The sequence below is a fragment of the Bos grunniens genome, chromosome 11, assembly GCF_055505025.1.
Source record: "Bos grunniens cultivar Pamir isolate PY7600 chromosome 11, Bosgru_T2T1.0, whole genome shotgun sequence".
Lineage (NCBI taxonomy): Eukaryota > Metazoa > Chordata > Mammalia > Artiodactyla > Bovidae > Bos > Bos grunniens.
In genome coordinates, this window is record NC_141175.1 from 419,221 (window position 1) to 433,804 (window position 14,584).

The 14,584-nt window shown below is 60.8% G+C and overlaps 3 protein-coding genes across 3 annotated transcripts; all 3 read right to left on the reverse strand.

Annotated features, from left to right (window-relative positions):
• Window positions 1–2,311: 2,311 nt before the first annotated feature.
• On the reverse strand, window positions 2,312–3,202 carry LOC147362171 (ubiquitin carboxyl-terminal hydrolase 17-like protein 6; the record flags this gene model as incomplete). Its single annotated transcript, XM_086323902.1, has 1 exon — window positions 2,312–3,202. A coding segment is annotated over one exon (891 nt), but the record flags the coding sequence as incomplete, so codon positions are not given.
• A 2,721-nt stretch (window positions 3,203–5,923) lies between these two features.
• LOC147362172 (ubiquitin carboxyl-terminal hydrolase 17-like protein 6) lies at window positions 5,924–8,559 on the reverse strand. The gene has a single exon (XM_086323353.1). The coding sequence runs from the start codon at window positions 8,075–8,077 to the stop codon at window positions 6,476–6,478; it is 1,602 nt and encodes a 533-aa protein (XP_086179479.1). The 5' UTR covers window positions 8,078–8,559; the 3' UTR covers window positions 5,924–6,475.
• A 2,963-nt stretch (window positions 8,560–11,522) lies between these two features.
• Window positions 11,523–13,196, reverse strand: LOC147362173 (ubiquitin carboxyl-terminal hydrolase 17-like protein 6; the record flags this gene model as incomplete). The annotated part of the gene is made up of 1 exon (XM_086323903.1): window positions 11,523–13,196. A coding segment is annotated over exon 1 (1,161 nt), but the record flags the coding sequence as incomplete, so codon positions are not given.
• Between the last annotated feature and the right edge of the window lie 1,388 nt (window positions 13,197–14,584).

A 14,584-nucleotide genomic window follows, 5' to 3' on the forward strand; every position in this document is an offset into this window, starting at 1 on the left:
CTTCCTAGGAAAGAAGGGCCCTGACCCCGTTTACTTCCTTAGCCTATTGCACCCCTCCCACCTCCCGCTCCCCCCATCCCATCCTAGGAGCCTACCGCTTTGTGCTTTATGATCCAAGTGCTCACACCCTTGCTGTCCTCTTACCTCCTTCCCATGGCACAGAGAAACGAGATCAGCCAGGATTTTTCTCTCTTTTGCACGGATTTCGCCCAGCATAAGGCCACCTTCCCATTCCCTGTGTCACGCCACCCCCATCGACATTCTCCTCCTCCTCCTCCTCCTCCTCCTCCTCCTCCTTCTTCAGAGGGTGTGGATGGGGCAAGCAGTAAGTCCATTTGAGACGATGGGGCGGAGGAAGATGCGTGCTGATGATGAGGGCGGACTGTGGGTGGCTCCGCTTCCTCGTGCAGGGCACGCTTGCTCGTGTTCTCGGGGGAAGATACTGCTCATCATTCTTTGTCCTCTCTACGTGCGGAGGGCATGGTGCGGCGTAGGTAGCCATGCGGGGGAAACAAGCCATCGGAACGTTCTCTGTTCCTTGCCACGCCGACTAGCGCAGTCAGGAGCCAGAGTTGGCCCTCGAGGTCGGAGATGTTCCATCGCAAATTCCCGGTCTGCCGTTTGATGGAGGGTTTGGGGTTTGAAGCCATCAGCCAAGCCAAAGAAAGAAAAACGCGAGAGGTGGTCGCTAAGGGGCCTCAGGTGCCCCTCCAGCGGGTCACGGGCCCATGAGGCAGTCGAGAAAGCAGCTAGGGGAGGACAGCTTCCCCACCGCCCCAGGCACTTTGGAGGCCGGCCGCATCTCCTCGCGTCCAGAGGCGTTTGCCCGGGGCCCAGCTGGATGAGACTGCCAGACAGGACGGGCAGAGTCGGAAGTCCAGTTGTCTTGCTATCACAATCTAGGGTAGGCTCGGGTCTTTCCTCAGTGCGGGGAGGACCTTTGCTTTCAGAAATGAACGTGGCGCGACATATCTCCACTCAGGCACCGGTGCGATGCTGGTGGAGAAGTTTCTTTGGGACTGGTTGGGTTGCCTTTCTCCCCTTGGCCTTCGTGTTGGTGCTGGTGGTGCTGGTGGTGCTGGTGGCGGTGCTCATGGCCTTGTGGATCGCTTCTCCTGTTTGGCACTTGGAGCTTCTCCAGCGTACTCCTTGCACCGGACATGGAGCCCCAGGGATCTTTGCGGACGAGCGTCGTGCCGGGGACGCGCGCATCCCCGCCTCATTCCTGCCGGACCCTCCGCCAAGTAGCACGAGGCCTCCCAAGGACAGACACCCATAAAGGCTGCTTGCCCGTCTTCTCCCCGGACGCCTCTCGACGTCTGGGGCATTTTCGAGAGCCTGACCGGCCGGAAGGAGACGGTTCATGGACCTGCACCCGCTCTTCCCTGCCCCCCGAAGGGCTCCCGAGATCTTCTCCTTGCTCGGCTGGCTGTGAGCGCTCTGTGAGGCGTCTCCAGGCCGCGTCACTCACCCGAGGCCAGCGGTGCGGCCAGGGAACGGAGACGGGGAACGAAAGGCAAACCCACACCCAAAGTCCCATCCCGAGAGGACTCTCCCACCCTCGCAGAAGTGGGAGGCCCTCGGACCGTGCCCAGGCCCGCTCATGCACCCCATCACCCCATCACCCCATCCTCTCCAGCGACTTCCCAGCAGAGCCAGCCCTCGAGAGCTCAGCCGCTCAGGCACGAGCCCGTCCCAAGTGAACACCGAGACCCCGGGCACACTCCAGGCCCCGCTTTTCCCCAGGAGGCTGCATCACGCACACGGCCGAGAGGAACCCGCTCCTCGTCGGAACTCTTGGTGCGTCACACAGGGCGTGCCGCACACAGCGTGTGCCTGGGCGTCTGCACGCATGTGCGTCAGAGCCGACCTACCGCCACAGCCCCAGAGACGGCCGCGGCTTCTTGTTCTTCCCCTTGGTGGCTCTGGCCCTCCCGCTGGCACAAGGGCCGTTGCCGACGTTCTTCGGCCCCGGAGGCGGGGCGTCCGTGCTGGGACGGTCGAGCCGCTCGTGCTCCTGTTGGGGCGGCGTGCGGTTTCTCCCTCCTCCGTGTTTGGACTGGTGAATCACGACTGCGCCGGCAGGCAGGGCAGACTGGACCTTCCGCAGCTCCAAGGCCGGCTTCGGTCGGCTGTGTTCTTGCAGGCGTCTCCACTGCTCGAAGCTCATCCCTTCGACCGCTGTGTCCCCCGGGGACTCCTCCGACCCAGGAGCTCTGCCGCTGGCGTCTCCTGCAGGCTGCCCGGGGTCTGTGGGGTCAGCCCCGACGGGGGCCGCTGCCCCTCCCCCAGCGCCCCCTTCCCACGCACCCTCCCGGGCGTAGAACAGGACGTAGGCGCTCTGGCTCAGGGCAGCGGTCTCGTCACAGGCGGTCACCTTGGCATCGTCCATCTTATACCATTGGCCGTTGCCCGCTCGGACGTAACAGAAGTAGTGTCCTCGCTCACAGCTCCACCCGGAGTGCACCAGCACGGCATAGAGCACGTAGCCCAGTGGCCCTGCCTTCCGCTCGGACGTGTAGGGCTGCAGGTCCAAGCACTGGGGATAGCGCACCTCCTGAGCCCTTTTGGCCCCGCTCACCGGTGTGAACCGCTTCAGCACCAGCACCAGGACCTGGGAGGTGCTGTGCAAAGCCAACCTCTTGGTGGCAGGCACCTTCCGGAGACAGACGCCACAGTCATAGGCATTGTCCGCGTCCAGCTTCTCGGGCTTCACCAGCTCTCTCAGAGCTTGCTCCACACTCTGAGCCGCCGTGATATCCAGGCTGATGTCCAGATAAGGGTCGAACGTGTCCGAGACACCGAGGCAGCGGAGACACTGGATCTGAGACCTCCAGGTCCCGCCGAAGATCTGACGGATGACGGTGGTGTCCTCGGAGGCGTGGCCCGACGGCTGGGATGCACTCAAGCACCCTTGCTGCATGGCATTCAGAGTGAACATCAGAAACTCGTGGGCATCTTCCTGCTGGTGTCTGTGGAAGCCCGCCAGCAGGTCCTTGCGGGGCCGGATCACCTCTCCCGCGTGAAGGAGGGCTCGGGTCACGTGAGCTCGCATGGCACAGAGCGTGCAGGCGCTGCGGGCCGGACAGAGGGTGGCGTGCTGCTGGGACACCATCCAGCTGGCCAGGGGCGGCGTGTGGCTCAGACACTGCAGCGCCGCATTCACGTAGCAGGTGTTCCCCAGGTTCTGAAGCCCAGCCCCCACCCCCCACGGCCCCTTCCAACTCAGGGCGCCTTTCTGGCCAGGCGTCAGCCCTGCTGACCCAGGAGCCAAGTCACCCCGCTGGGGACGCCCAAGCGCCGGCGACGGCCCCTCAGGGACAGAGGGTCCCCGAAGGGCATCCGCACCAGCGGCGCTGGGCCCACAACCTTGCCCTCCGGGGAAGACGTCGAAGGGAGACGGACACACACCTCCCCCGTGCTCAGAAGCAGCCCCCGGGGCTCTGCACACAAGGCCCACGAGGGTTTCCATCTCCTACCTGCAGCTGCACGCCGACGCCTCCTTCCCTCAGACGGTCCGGCTCCAGAAAAGGGCCTGGGCCCCGCCCCCTCGGGCCTTTGGGGGCTTCCCCACAGCCCCACCCCCGCACGTGCAGGCTCCTCATTGGCTGAGGCAGCCGAGGGCGTGCCCACTCCCACTCCCGCCATCCAACCACCCACACTTTCCTCGGGGAATTCCCCTTGACGAGGCCCCACACGCACTTCCGACCTGACCCCCTGGACCAAAGGGCTCAGGATGCAAATGATTCGGGGGCATTGGGCCTTCCAGCCTTGCCCGCTAGAGATTCACTGCGGGGCTTCCGAGTTCAGCACACAAATGCCGGCTGCACAGGACTTCCGTGGGCTCACCATTCACATCCTAACACACGTGTGGAAACATATGTCTGCCCACCGAACCTCTCCCCTTTAGGGGTCTCCCGACCCCAGACCCCTGCCTGAGGACAACCCCTCCCCGGACAACAATAAACCCTTGCCTCAACTTTGCGCTCCAGCGAGGTCCTCCCCAATTTCTATGCGTTCTCACTGGACACTCTTCTAGCGTTCAGGGTCCTAGCACCAAAAGATGCCAGCAGAGTGCCACATATGCTTTTCTCCCTTCAGGGCCGTTGCTCAAGACCCAAAGCGAGCTCATTTAGAAAGGCATAGGCTTCCTGCAACTTTGGATTCATTTCTGCAGCTCCTTTTCTCTCTCCGCTGCCCTTTGTTCTTCCTTTTCCTTCTTCCTTTATCATTTACTTTTTTTTTTTTTTTTTTTCCTGCTTGGTGTTTTAGGGTTTTTTGAGTTTTTTTTTTTTTCCATTTATTTTTAAACTTTTTTTTTTTAATTTTGTGTTCATTTTGTTATTTTTTTGTTGCTTTTATTCTCTTTCTCTCTTTTATATACACTAGTTGACTCATACAGTCGTCTTTCGAATTCCGGGGCTCAAAATGCGGTATAACTCAAGGTATAAAAAAGGTTTCCCTCCTGGAGGAGGATGACTGTTGCTTTCCTTCTCGGTGTGTGACGTGTGTTTGTTTGCTCTCCCGTCCTGGACATTATGCTTGCCTTCCAGGACTATGGGGGTTTGACCGTCCACAGGTTTACCATAGCTGGAGTGTTGATTCCGTTGGTCCTTCCTAGGAAAGAAGGGCCCTGACCCCGTTTACTTCCTTAGCCTATTGCACCCCTCCCACCTCCCGCTCCCCCCATCCCATCCTAGGAGCCTACCGCTTTGTGCTTTATGATCCAAGTGCTCACACCCTTGCTGTCCTCTTACCTCCTTCCCATGGCACAGAGAAACGAGATCAGCCAGGATTTTTCTCTCTTTTGCACGGATTTCGCCCAGCATAAGGCCACCTTCCCATTCCCTGTGTCACGCCACCCCCATCGACATTCTCCTCCTCCTCCTCCTCCTCCTCCTCCTCCTCCTTCTTCAGAGGGTGTGGATGGGGCAAGCAGTAAGTCCATTTGAGACGATGGGGCGGAGGAAGATGCGTGCTGATGATGAGGGCGGACTGTGGGTGGCTCCGCTTCCTCGTGCAGGGCACGCTTGCTCGTGTTCTCGGGGGAAGATACTGCTCATCATTCTTTGTCCTCTCTACGTGCGGAGGGCATGGTGCGGCGTAGGTAGCCATGCGGGGGAAACAAGCCATCGGAACGTTCTCTGTTCCTTGCCACGCCGACTAGCGCAGTCAGGAGCCAGAGTTGGCCCTCGAGGTCGGAGATGTTCCATCGCAAATTCCCGGTCTGCCGTTTGATGGAGGGTTTGGGGTTTGAAGCCATCAGCCAAGCCAAAGAAAGAAAAACGCGAGAGGTGGTCGCTAAGGGGCCTCAGGTGCCCCTCCAGCGGGTCACGGGCCCATGAGGCAGTCGAGAAAGCAGCTAGGGGAGGACAGCTTCCCCACCGCCCCAGGCACTTTGGAGGCCGGCCGCATCTCCTCGCGTCCAGAGGCGTTTGCCCGGGGCCCAGCTGGATGAGACTGCCAGACAGGACGGGCAGAGTCGGAAGTCCAGTTGTCTTGCTATCACAATCTAGGGTAGGCTCGGGTCTTTCCTCAGTGCGGGGAGGACCTTTGCTTTCAGAAATGAACGTGGCGCGACATATCTCCACTCAGGCACCGGTGCGATGCTGGTGGAGAAGTTTCTTTGGGACTGGTTGGGTTGCCTTTCTCCCCTTGGCCTTCGTGTTGGTGCTGGTGGTGCTGGTGGTGCTGGTGGCGGTGCTCATGGCCTTGTGGATCGCTTCTCCTGTTTGGCACTTGGAGCTTCTCCAGCGTACTCCTTGCACCGGACATGGAGCCCCAGGGATCTTTGCGGACGAGCGTCGTGCCGGGGACGCGCGCATCCCCGCCTCATTCCTGCCGGACCCTCCGCCAAGTAGCACGAGGCCTCCCAAGGACAGACACCCATAAAGGCTGCTTGCCCGTCTTCTCCCCGGACGCCTCTCGACGTCTGGGGCATTTTCGAGAGCCTGACCGGCCGGAAGGAGACGGTTCATGGACCTGCACCCGCTCTTCCCTGCCCCCCGAAGGGCTCCCGAGATCTTCTCCTTGCTCGGCTGGCTGTGAGCGCTCTGTGAGGCGTCTCCAGGCCGCGTCACTCACCCGAGGCCAGCGGTGCGGCCAGGGAACGGAGACGGGGAACGAAAGGCAAACCCACACCCAAAGTCCCATCCCGAGAGGACTCTCCCACCCTCGCAGAAGTGGGAGGCCCTCGGACCGTGCCCAGGCCCGCTCATGCACCCCATCACCCCATCCTCTCCAGCGACTTCCCAGCAGAGCCAGCCCTCGAGAGCTCAGCCGCTCAGGCACGAGCCCGTCCCAAGTGAACACCGAGACCCCGGGCACACTCCAGGCCCCGCTTTTCCCCAGGAGGCTGCATCACGCACACGGCCGAGAGGAACCCGCTCCTCGTCGGAACTCTTGGTGCGTCACACAGGGCGTGCCGCACACAGCGTGTGCCTGGGCGTCTGCACGCATGTGCGTCAGAGCCGACCTACCGCCACAGCCCCAGAGACGGCCGCGGCTTCTTGTTCTTCCCCTTGGTGGCTCTGGCCCTCCCGCTGGCACAAGGGCCGTTGCCGACGTTCTTCGGCCCCGGAGGCGGGGCGTCCGTGCTGGGACGGTCGAGCCGCTCGTGCTCCTGTTGGGGCGGCGTGCGGTTTCTCCCTCCTCCGTGTTTGGACTGGTGAATCACGACTGCGCCGGCAGGCAGGGCAGACTGGACCTTCCGCAGCTCCAAGGCCGGCTTCGGTCGGCTGTGTTCTTGCAGGCGTCTCCACTGCTCGAAGCTCATCCCTTCGACCGCTGTGTCCCCCGGGGACTCCTCCGACCCAGGAGCTCTGCCGCTGGCGTCTCCTGCAGGCTGCCCGGGGTCTGTGGGGTCAGCCCCGACGGGGGCCGCTGCCCCTCCCCCAGCGCCCCCTTCCCACGCACCCTCCCGGGCGTAGAACAGGACGTAGGCGCTCTGGCTCAGGGCAGCGGTCTCGTCACAGGCGGTCACCTTGGCATCGTCCATCTTATACCATTGGCCGTTGCCCGCTCGGACGTAACAGAAGTAGTGTCCTCGCTCACAGCTCCACCCGGAGTGCACCAGCACGGCATAGAGCACGTAGCCCAGTGGCCCTGCCTTCCGCTCGGACGTGTAGGGCTGCAGGTCCAAGCACTGGGGATAGCGCACCTCCTGAGCCCTTTTGGCCCCGCTCACCGGTGTGAACCGCTTCAGCACCAGCACCAGGACCTGGGAGGTGCTGTGCAAAGCCAACCTCTTGGTGGCAGGCACCTTCCGGAGACAGACGCCACAGTCATAGGCATTGTCCGCGTCCAGCTTCTCGGGCTTCACCAGCTCTCTCAGAGCTTGCTCCACACTCTGAGCCGCCGTGATATCCAGGCTGATGTCCAGATAAGGGTCGAACGTGTCCGAGACACCGAGGCAGCGGAGACACTGGATCTGAGACCTCCAGGTCCCGCCGAAGATCTGACGGATGACGGTGGTGTCCTCGGAGGCGTGGCCCGACGGCTGGGATGCACTCAAGCACCCTTGCTGCATGGCATTCAGAGTGAACATCAGAAACTCGTGGGCATCTTCCTGCTGGTGTCTGTGGAAGCCCGCCAGCAGGTCCTTGCGGGGCCGGATCACCTCTCCCGCGTGAAGGAGGGCTCGGGTCACGTGAGCTCGCATGGCACAGAGCGTGCAGGCGCTGCGGGCCGGACAGAGGGTGGCGTGCTGCTGGGACACCATCCAGCTGGCCAGGGGCGGCGTGTGGCTCAGACACTGCAGCGCCGCATTCACGTAGCAGGTGTTCCCCAGGTTCTGAAGCCCAGCCCCCACCCCCCACGGCCCCTTCCAACTCAGGGCGCCTTTCTGGCCAGGCGTCAGCCCTGCTGACCCAGGAGCCAAGTCACCCCGCTGGGGACGCCCAAGCGCCGGCGACGGCCCCTCAGGGACAGAGGGTCCCCGAAGGGCATCCGCACCAGCGGCGCTGGGCCCACAACCTTGCCCTCCGGGGAAGACGTCGAAGGGAGACGGACACACACCTCCCCCGTGCTCAGAAGCAGCCCCCGGGGCTCTGCACACAAGGCCCACGAGGGTTTCCATCTCCTACCTGCAGCTGCACGCCGACGCCTCCTTCCCTCAGACGGTCCGGCTCCAGAAAAGGGCCTGGGCCCCGCCCCCTCGGGCCTTTGGGGGCTTCCCCACAGCCCCACCCCCGCACGTGCAGGCTCCTCATTGGCTGAGGCAGCCGAGGGCGTGCCCACTCCCACTCCCGCCATCCAACCACCCACACTTTCCTCGGGGAATTCCCCTTGACGAGGCCCCACACGCACTTCCGACCTGACCCCCTGGACCAAAGGGCTCAGGATGCAAATGATTCGGGGGCATTGGGCCTTCCAGCCTTGCCCGCTAGAGATTCACTGCGGGGCTTCCGAGTTCAGCACACAAATGCCGGCTGCACAGGACTTCCGTGGGCTCACCATTCACATCCTAACACACGTGTGGAAACATATGTCTGCCCACCGAACCTCTCCCCTTTAGGGGTCTCCCGACCCCAGACCCCTGCCTGAGGACAACCCCTCCCCGGACAACAATAAACCCTTGCCTCAACTTTGCGCTCCAGCGAGGTCCTCCCCAATTTCTATGCGTTCTCACTGGACACTCTTCTAGCGTTCAGGGTCCTAGCACCAAAAGATGCCAGCAGAGTGCCACATATGCTTTTCTCCCTTCAGGGCCGTTGCTCAAGACCCAAAGCGAGCTCATTTAGAAAGGCATAGGCTTCCTGCAACTTTGGATTCATTTCTGCAGCTCCTTTTCTCTCTCCGCTGCCCTTTGTTCTTCCTTTTCCTTCTTCCTTTATCATTTACTTTTTTTTTTTTTTTTTTCCCTGCTTGGTGTTTTAGGGTTTTTTGAGTTTTTTTTTTTTTTCCATTTATTTTTAAACTTTTTTTTTTTAATTTTGTGTTCATTTTGTTATTTTTTTGTTGCTTTTATTCTCTTTCTCTCTTTTATATACACTAGTTGACTCATACAGTCGTCTTTCGAATTCCGGGGCTCAAAATGCGGTATAACTCAAGGTATAAAAAAGGTTTCCCTCCTGGAGGAGGATGACTGTTGCTTTCCTTCTCGGTGTGTGACGTGTGTTTGTTTGCTCTCCCGTCCTGGACATTATGCTTGCCTTCCAGGACTATGGGGGTTTGACCGTCCACAGGTTTACCATAGCTGGAGTGTTGATTCCGTTGGTCCTTCCTAGGAAAGAAGGGCCCTGACCCCGTTTACTTCCTTAGCCTATTGCACCCCTCCCACCTCCCGCTCCCCCCATCCCATCCTAGGAGCCTACCGCTTTGTGCTTTATGATCCAAGTGCTCACACCCTTGCTGTCCTCTTACCTCCTTCCCATGGCACAGAGAAACGAGATCAGCCAGGATTTTTCTCTCTTTTGCACGGATTTCGCCCAGCATAAGGCCACCTTCCCATTCCCTGTGTCACGCCACCCCCATCGACATTCTCCTCCTCCTCCTCCTCCTCCTCCTCCTCCTCCTTCTTCAGAGGGTGTGGATGGGGCAAGCAGTAAGTCCATTTGAGACGATGGGGCGGAGGAAGATGCGTGCTGATGATGAGGGCGGACTGTGGGTGGCTCCGCTTCCTCGTGCAGGGCACGCTTGCTCGTGTTCTCGGGGGAAGATACTGCTCATCATTCTTTGTCCTCTCTACGTGCGGAGGGCATGGTGCGGCGTAGGTAGCCATGCGGGGGAAACAAGCCATCGGAACGTTCTCTGTTCCTTGCCACGCCGACTAGCGCAGTCAGGAGCCAGAGTTGGCCCTCGAGGTCGGAGATGTTCCATCGCAAATTCCCGGTCTGCCGTTTGATGGAGGGTTTGGGGTTTGAAGCCATCAGCCAAGCCAAAGAAAGAAAAACGCGAGAGGTGGTCGCTAAGGGGCCTCAGGTGCCCCTCCAGCGGGTCACGGGCCCATGAGGCAGTCGAGAAAGCAGCTAGGGGAGGACAGCTTCCCCACCGCCCCAGGCACTTTGGAGGCCGGCCGCATCTCCTCGCGTCCAGAGGCGTTTGCCCGGGGCCCAGCTGGATGAGACTGCCAGACAGGACGGGCAGAGTCGGAAGTCCAGTTGTCTTGCTATCACAATCTAGGGTAGGCTCGGGTCTTTCCTCAGTGCGGGGAGGACCTTTGCTTTCAGAAATGAACGTGGCGCGACATATCTCCACTCAGGCACCGGTGCGATGCTGGTGGAGAAGTTTCTTTGGGACTGGTTGGGTTGCCTTTCTCCCCTTGGCCTTCGTGTTGGTGCTGGTGGTGCTGGTGGTGCTGGTGGCGGTGCTCATGGCCTTGTGGATCGCTTCTCCTGTTTGGCACTTGGAGCTTCTCCAGCGTACTCCTTGCACCGGACATGGAGCCCCAGGGATCTTTGCGGACGAGCGTCGTGCCGGGGACGCGCGCATCCCCGCCTCATTCCTGCCGGACCCTCCGCCAAGTAGCACGAGGCCTCCCAAGGACAGACACCCATAAAGGCTGCTTGCCCGTCTTCTCCCCGGACGCCTCTCGACGTCTGGGGCATTTTCGAGAGCCTGACCGGCCGGAAGGAGACGGTTCATGGACCTGCACCCGCTCTTCCCTGCCCCCCGAAGGGCTCCCGAGATCTTCTCCTTGCTCGGCTGGCTGTGAGCGCTCTGTGAGGCGTCTCCAGGCCGCGTCACTCACCCGAGGCCAGCGGTGCGGCCAGGGAACGGAGACGGGGAACGAAAGGCAAACCCACACCCAAAGTCCCATCCCGAGAGGACTCTCCCACCCTCGCAGAAGTGGGAGGCCCTCGGACCGTGCCCAGGCCCGCTCATGCACCCCATCACCCCATCCTCTCCAGCGACTTCCCAGCAGAGCCAGCCCTCGAGAGCTCAGCCGCTCAGGCACGAGCCCGTCCCAAGTGAACACCGAGACCCCGGGCACACTCCAGGCCCCGCTTTTCCCCAGGAGGCTGCATCACGCACACGGCCGAGAGGAACCCGCTCCTCGTCGGAACTCTTGGTGCGTCACACAGGGCGTGCCGCACACAGCGTGTGCCTGGGCGCCTGCACGCATGTGCGTCAGAGCCGACCTACCGCCACAGCCCCAGAGACGGCCGCGGCTTCTTGTTCTTCCCCTTGGTGGCTCTGGCCCTCCCGCTGGCACAAGGGCCGTTGCCGACGTTCTTCGGCCCCGGAGGCGGGGTGTCCGTGCTGGGACGGTCGAGCCGCTCGTGCTCCTGTTGGGGCGGCGTGCGGTTTCTCCCTCCTCCGTGTTTGGACTGGTGAATCACGACTGCGCCGGCAGGCAGGGCAGACTGGACCTTCCGCAGCTCCAAGGCCGGCTTCGGTCGGCTGTGTTCTTGCAGGCGTCTCCACTGCTCGAAGCTCATCCCTTCGACCGCTGTGTCCCCCGGGGACTCCTCCGACCCAGGAGCTCTGCCGCTGGCGTCTCCTGCAGGCTGCCCGGGGTCTGTGGGGTCAGCCCCGACGGGGGCCGCTGCCCCTCCCCCAGCGCCCCCTTCCCACGCACCCTCCCGGGCGTAGAACAGGACGTAGGCGCTCTGGCTCAGGGCAGCGGTCTCGTCACAGGCGGTCACCTTGGCATCGTCCATCTTATACCATTGGCCGTTGCCCGCTCGGACGTAACAGAAGTAGTGTCCTCGCTCACAGCTCCACCCGGAGTGCACCAGCACGGCATAGAGCACGTAGCCCAGTGGCCCTGCCTTCCGCTCGGACGTGTAGGGCTGCAGGTCCAAGCACTGGGGATAGCGCACCTCCTGAGCCCTTTTGGCCCCGCTCACCGGTGTGAACCGCTTCAGCACCAGCACCAGGACCTGGGAGGTGCTGTGCAAAGCCAACCTCTTGGTGGCAGGCACCTTCCGGAGACAGACGCCACAGTCATAGGCATTGTCCGCGTCCAGCTTCTCGGGCTTCACCAGCTCTCTCAGAGCTTGCTCCACACTCTGAGCCGCCGTGATATCCAGGCTGATGTCCAGATAAGGGTCGAACGTGTCCGAGACACCGAGGCAGCGGAGACACTGGATCTGAGACCTCCAGGTCCCGCCGAAGATCTGACGGATGACGGTGGTGTCCTCGGAGGCGTGGCCCGACGGCTGGGATGCACTCAAGCACCCTTGCTGCATGGCATTCAGAGTGAACATCAGAAACTCGTGGGCATCTTCCTGCTGGTGTCTGTGGAAGCCCGCCAGCAGGTCCTTGCGGGGCCGGATCACCTCTCCCGCGTGAAGGAGGGCTCGGGTCACGTGAGCTCGCATGGCACAGAGCGTGCAGGCGCTGCGGGCCGGACAGAGGGTGGCGTGCTGCTGGGACACCATCCAGCTGGCCAGGGGCGGCGTGTGGCTCAGACACTGCAGCGCCGCATTCACGTAGCAGGTGTTCCCCAGGTTCTGAAGCCCAGCCCCCACCCCCCACGGCCCCTTCCAACTCAGGGCGCCTTTCTGGCCAGGCGTCAGCCCTGCTGACCCAGGAGCCAAGTCACCCCGCTGGGGACGCCCAAGCGCCGGCGACGGCCCCTCAGGGACAGAGGGTCCCCGAAGGGCATCCGCACCAGCGGCGCTGGGCCCACAACCTTGCCCTCCGGGGAAGACGTCGAAGGGAGACGGACACACACCTCCCCCGTGCTCAGAAGCAGCCCCCGGGGCTCTGCACACAAGGCCCACGAGGGTTTCCATCTCCTACCTGCAGCTGCACGCCGACGCCTCCTTCCCTCAGACGGTCCGGCTCCAGAAAAGGGCCTGGGCCCCGCCCCCTCGGGCCTTTGGGGGCTTCCCCACAGCCCCACCCCCGCACGTGCAGGCTCCTCATTGGCTGAGGCGGCCGAGGGCGTGCCCACTCCCACTCCCGCCATCCAACCACCCACACTTTCCTCGGGGAATTCCCCTTGACGAGGCCCCACACGCACTTCCGACCTGACCCCCTGGACCAAAGGGCTCAGGATGCAAATGATTCGGGGGCATTGGGCCTTCCAGCCTTGCCCGCTAGAGATTCACTGCGGGGCTTCCGAGTTCAGCACACAAATGCCGGCTGCACAGGACTTCCGTGGGCTCACCATTCACATCCTAACACACGTGTGGAAACATATGTCTGCCCACCGAACCTCTCCCCTTTAGGGGTCTCCCGACCCCAGACCCCTGCCTGAGGACAACCCCTCCCCGGACAACAATAAACCCTTGCCTCAACTTTGCGCTCCAGCGAGGTCCTCCCCAATTTCTATGCGTTCTCACTGGACACTCTTCTAGCGTTCAGGGTCCTAGCACCAAAAGATGCCAGCAGAGTGCCACATATGCTTTTCTCCCTTCAGGGCCGTTGCTCAAGACCCAAAGCGAGCTCATTTAGAAAGGCATAGGCTTCCTGCAACTTTGGATTCATTTCTGCAGCTCCTTTTCTCTCTCCGCTGCCCTTTGTTCTTCCTTTTCCTTCTTCCTTTATCATTTACTTTTTTTTTTTTTTTCCTGCTTGGTGTTTTAGGGTTTTTTGAGTTTTTTTTTTTTTCCATTTATTTTTAAACTTTTTTTTTTTAATTTTGTGTTCATTTTGTTATTTTTTTGTTGCTTTTATTCTCTTTCTCTCTTTTATATACACTAGTTGACTCATACAGTCGTCTTTCGAATTCCGGGGCTTGAAATGCGGTATAACTCAAGGTATAAAAAAGGTTTCCCTCCTGGAGGAGGATGACTGTTGCTTTCCTTCTCGGTGTGTGACGTGTGTTTGTTTGCTCTCCCGTCCTGGACATTATGCTTGCCTTCCAGGACTATGGGGGTTTGACCGTCCACAGGTTTACCATAGCTGGAGTGTTGATTCCGTTGGTCCTTACTAGGAAAGAAGGGCCCTGACCCCGTTTACTTCCTTAGCCTATTGCACCCCTCCCACCTCCCGCTCCCCCCATCCCATCCTAGGAGCCTACCGCTTTGTGCTTTATGATCCAAGTGCTCACACCCTTGCTGTCCTCTTACCTCCTTCCCATGGCACAGAGAAACGAGATCAGCCAGGATTTTTCTCTCTTTTGCACGGATTTCGCCCAGCATAAGGCCACCTTCCCATTCCCTGTGTCACGCCACCCCCATCGACATTCTCCTCCTCCTCCTCCTCCTCCTCCTCCTCCTCCTTCTTCAGAGGGTGTGGATGGGGCAAGCAGTAAGTCCATTTGAGACGATGGGGCGGAGGAAGATGCGTGCTGATGATGAGGGCGGACTGTGGGTGGCTCCGCTTCCTCGTGCAGGGCACGCTTGCTCGTGTTCTCGGGGGAAGATACTGCTCATCATTCTTTGTCCTCTCTACGTGCGGAGGGCATGGTGCGGCGTAGGTAGCCATGCGGGGGAAACAAGCCATCGGAACGTTCTCTGTTCCTTGCCACGCCGACTAGCGCAGTCAGGAGCCAGAGTTGGCCCTCGAGGTCGGAGATGTTCCATCGCAAATTCCCGGTCTGCCGTTTGATGGAGGGTTTGGGGTTTGAAGCCATCAGCCAAGCCAAAGAAAGAAAAACGCGAGAGGTGGTCGCTAAGGGGCCTCAGGTGCCCCTCCAGCGGGTCACGGGCCCATGAGGCAGTCGAGAAAGCAGCTAGGGGAGGACAGC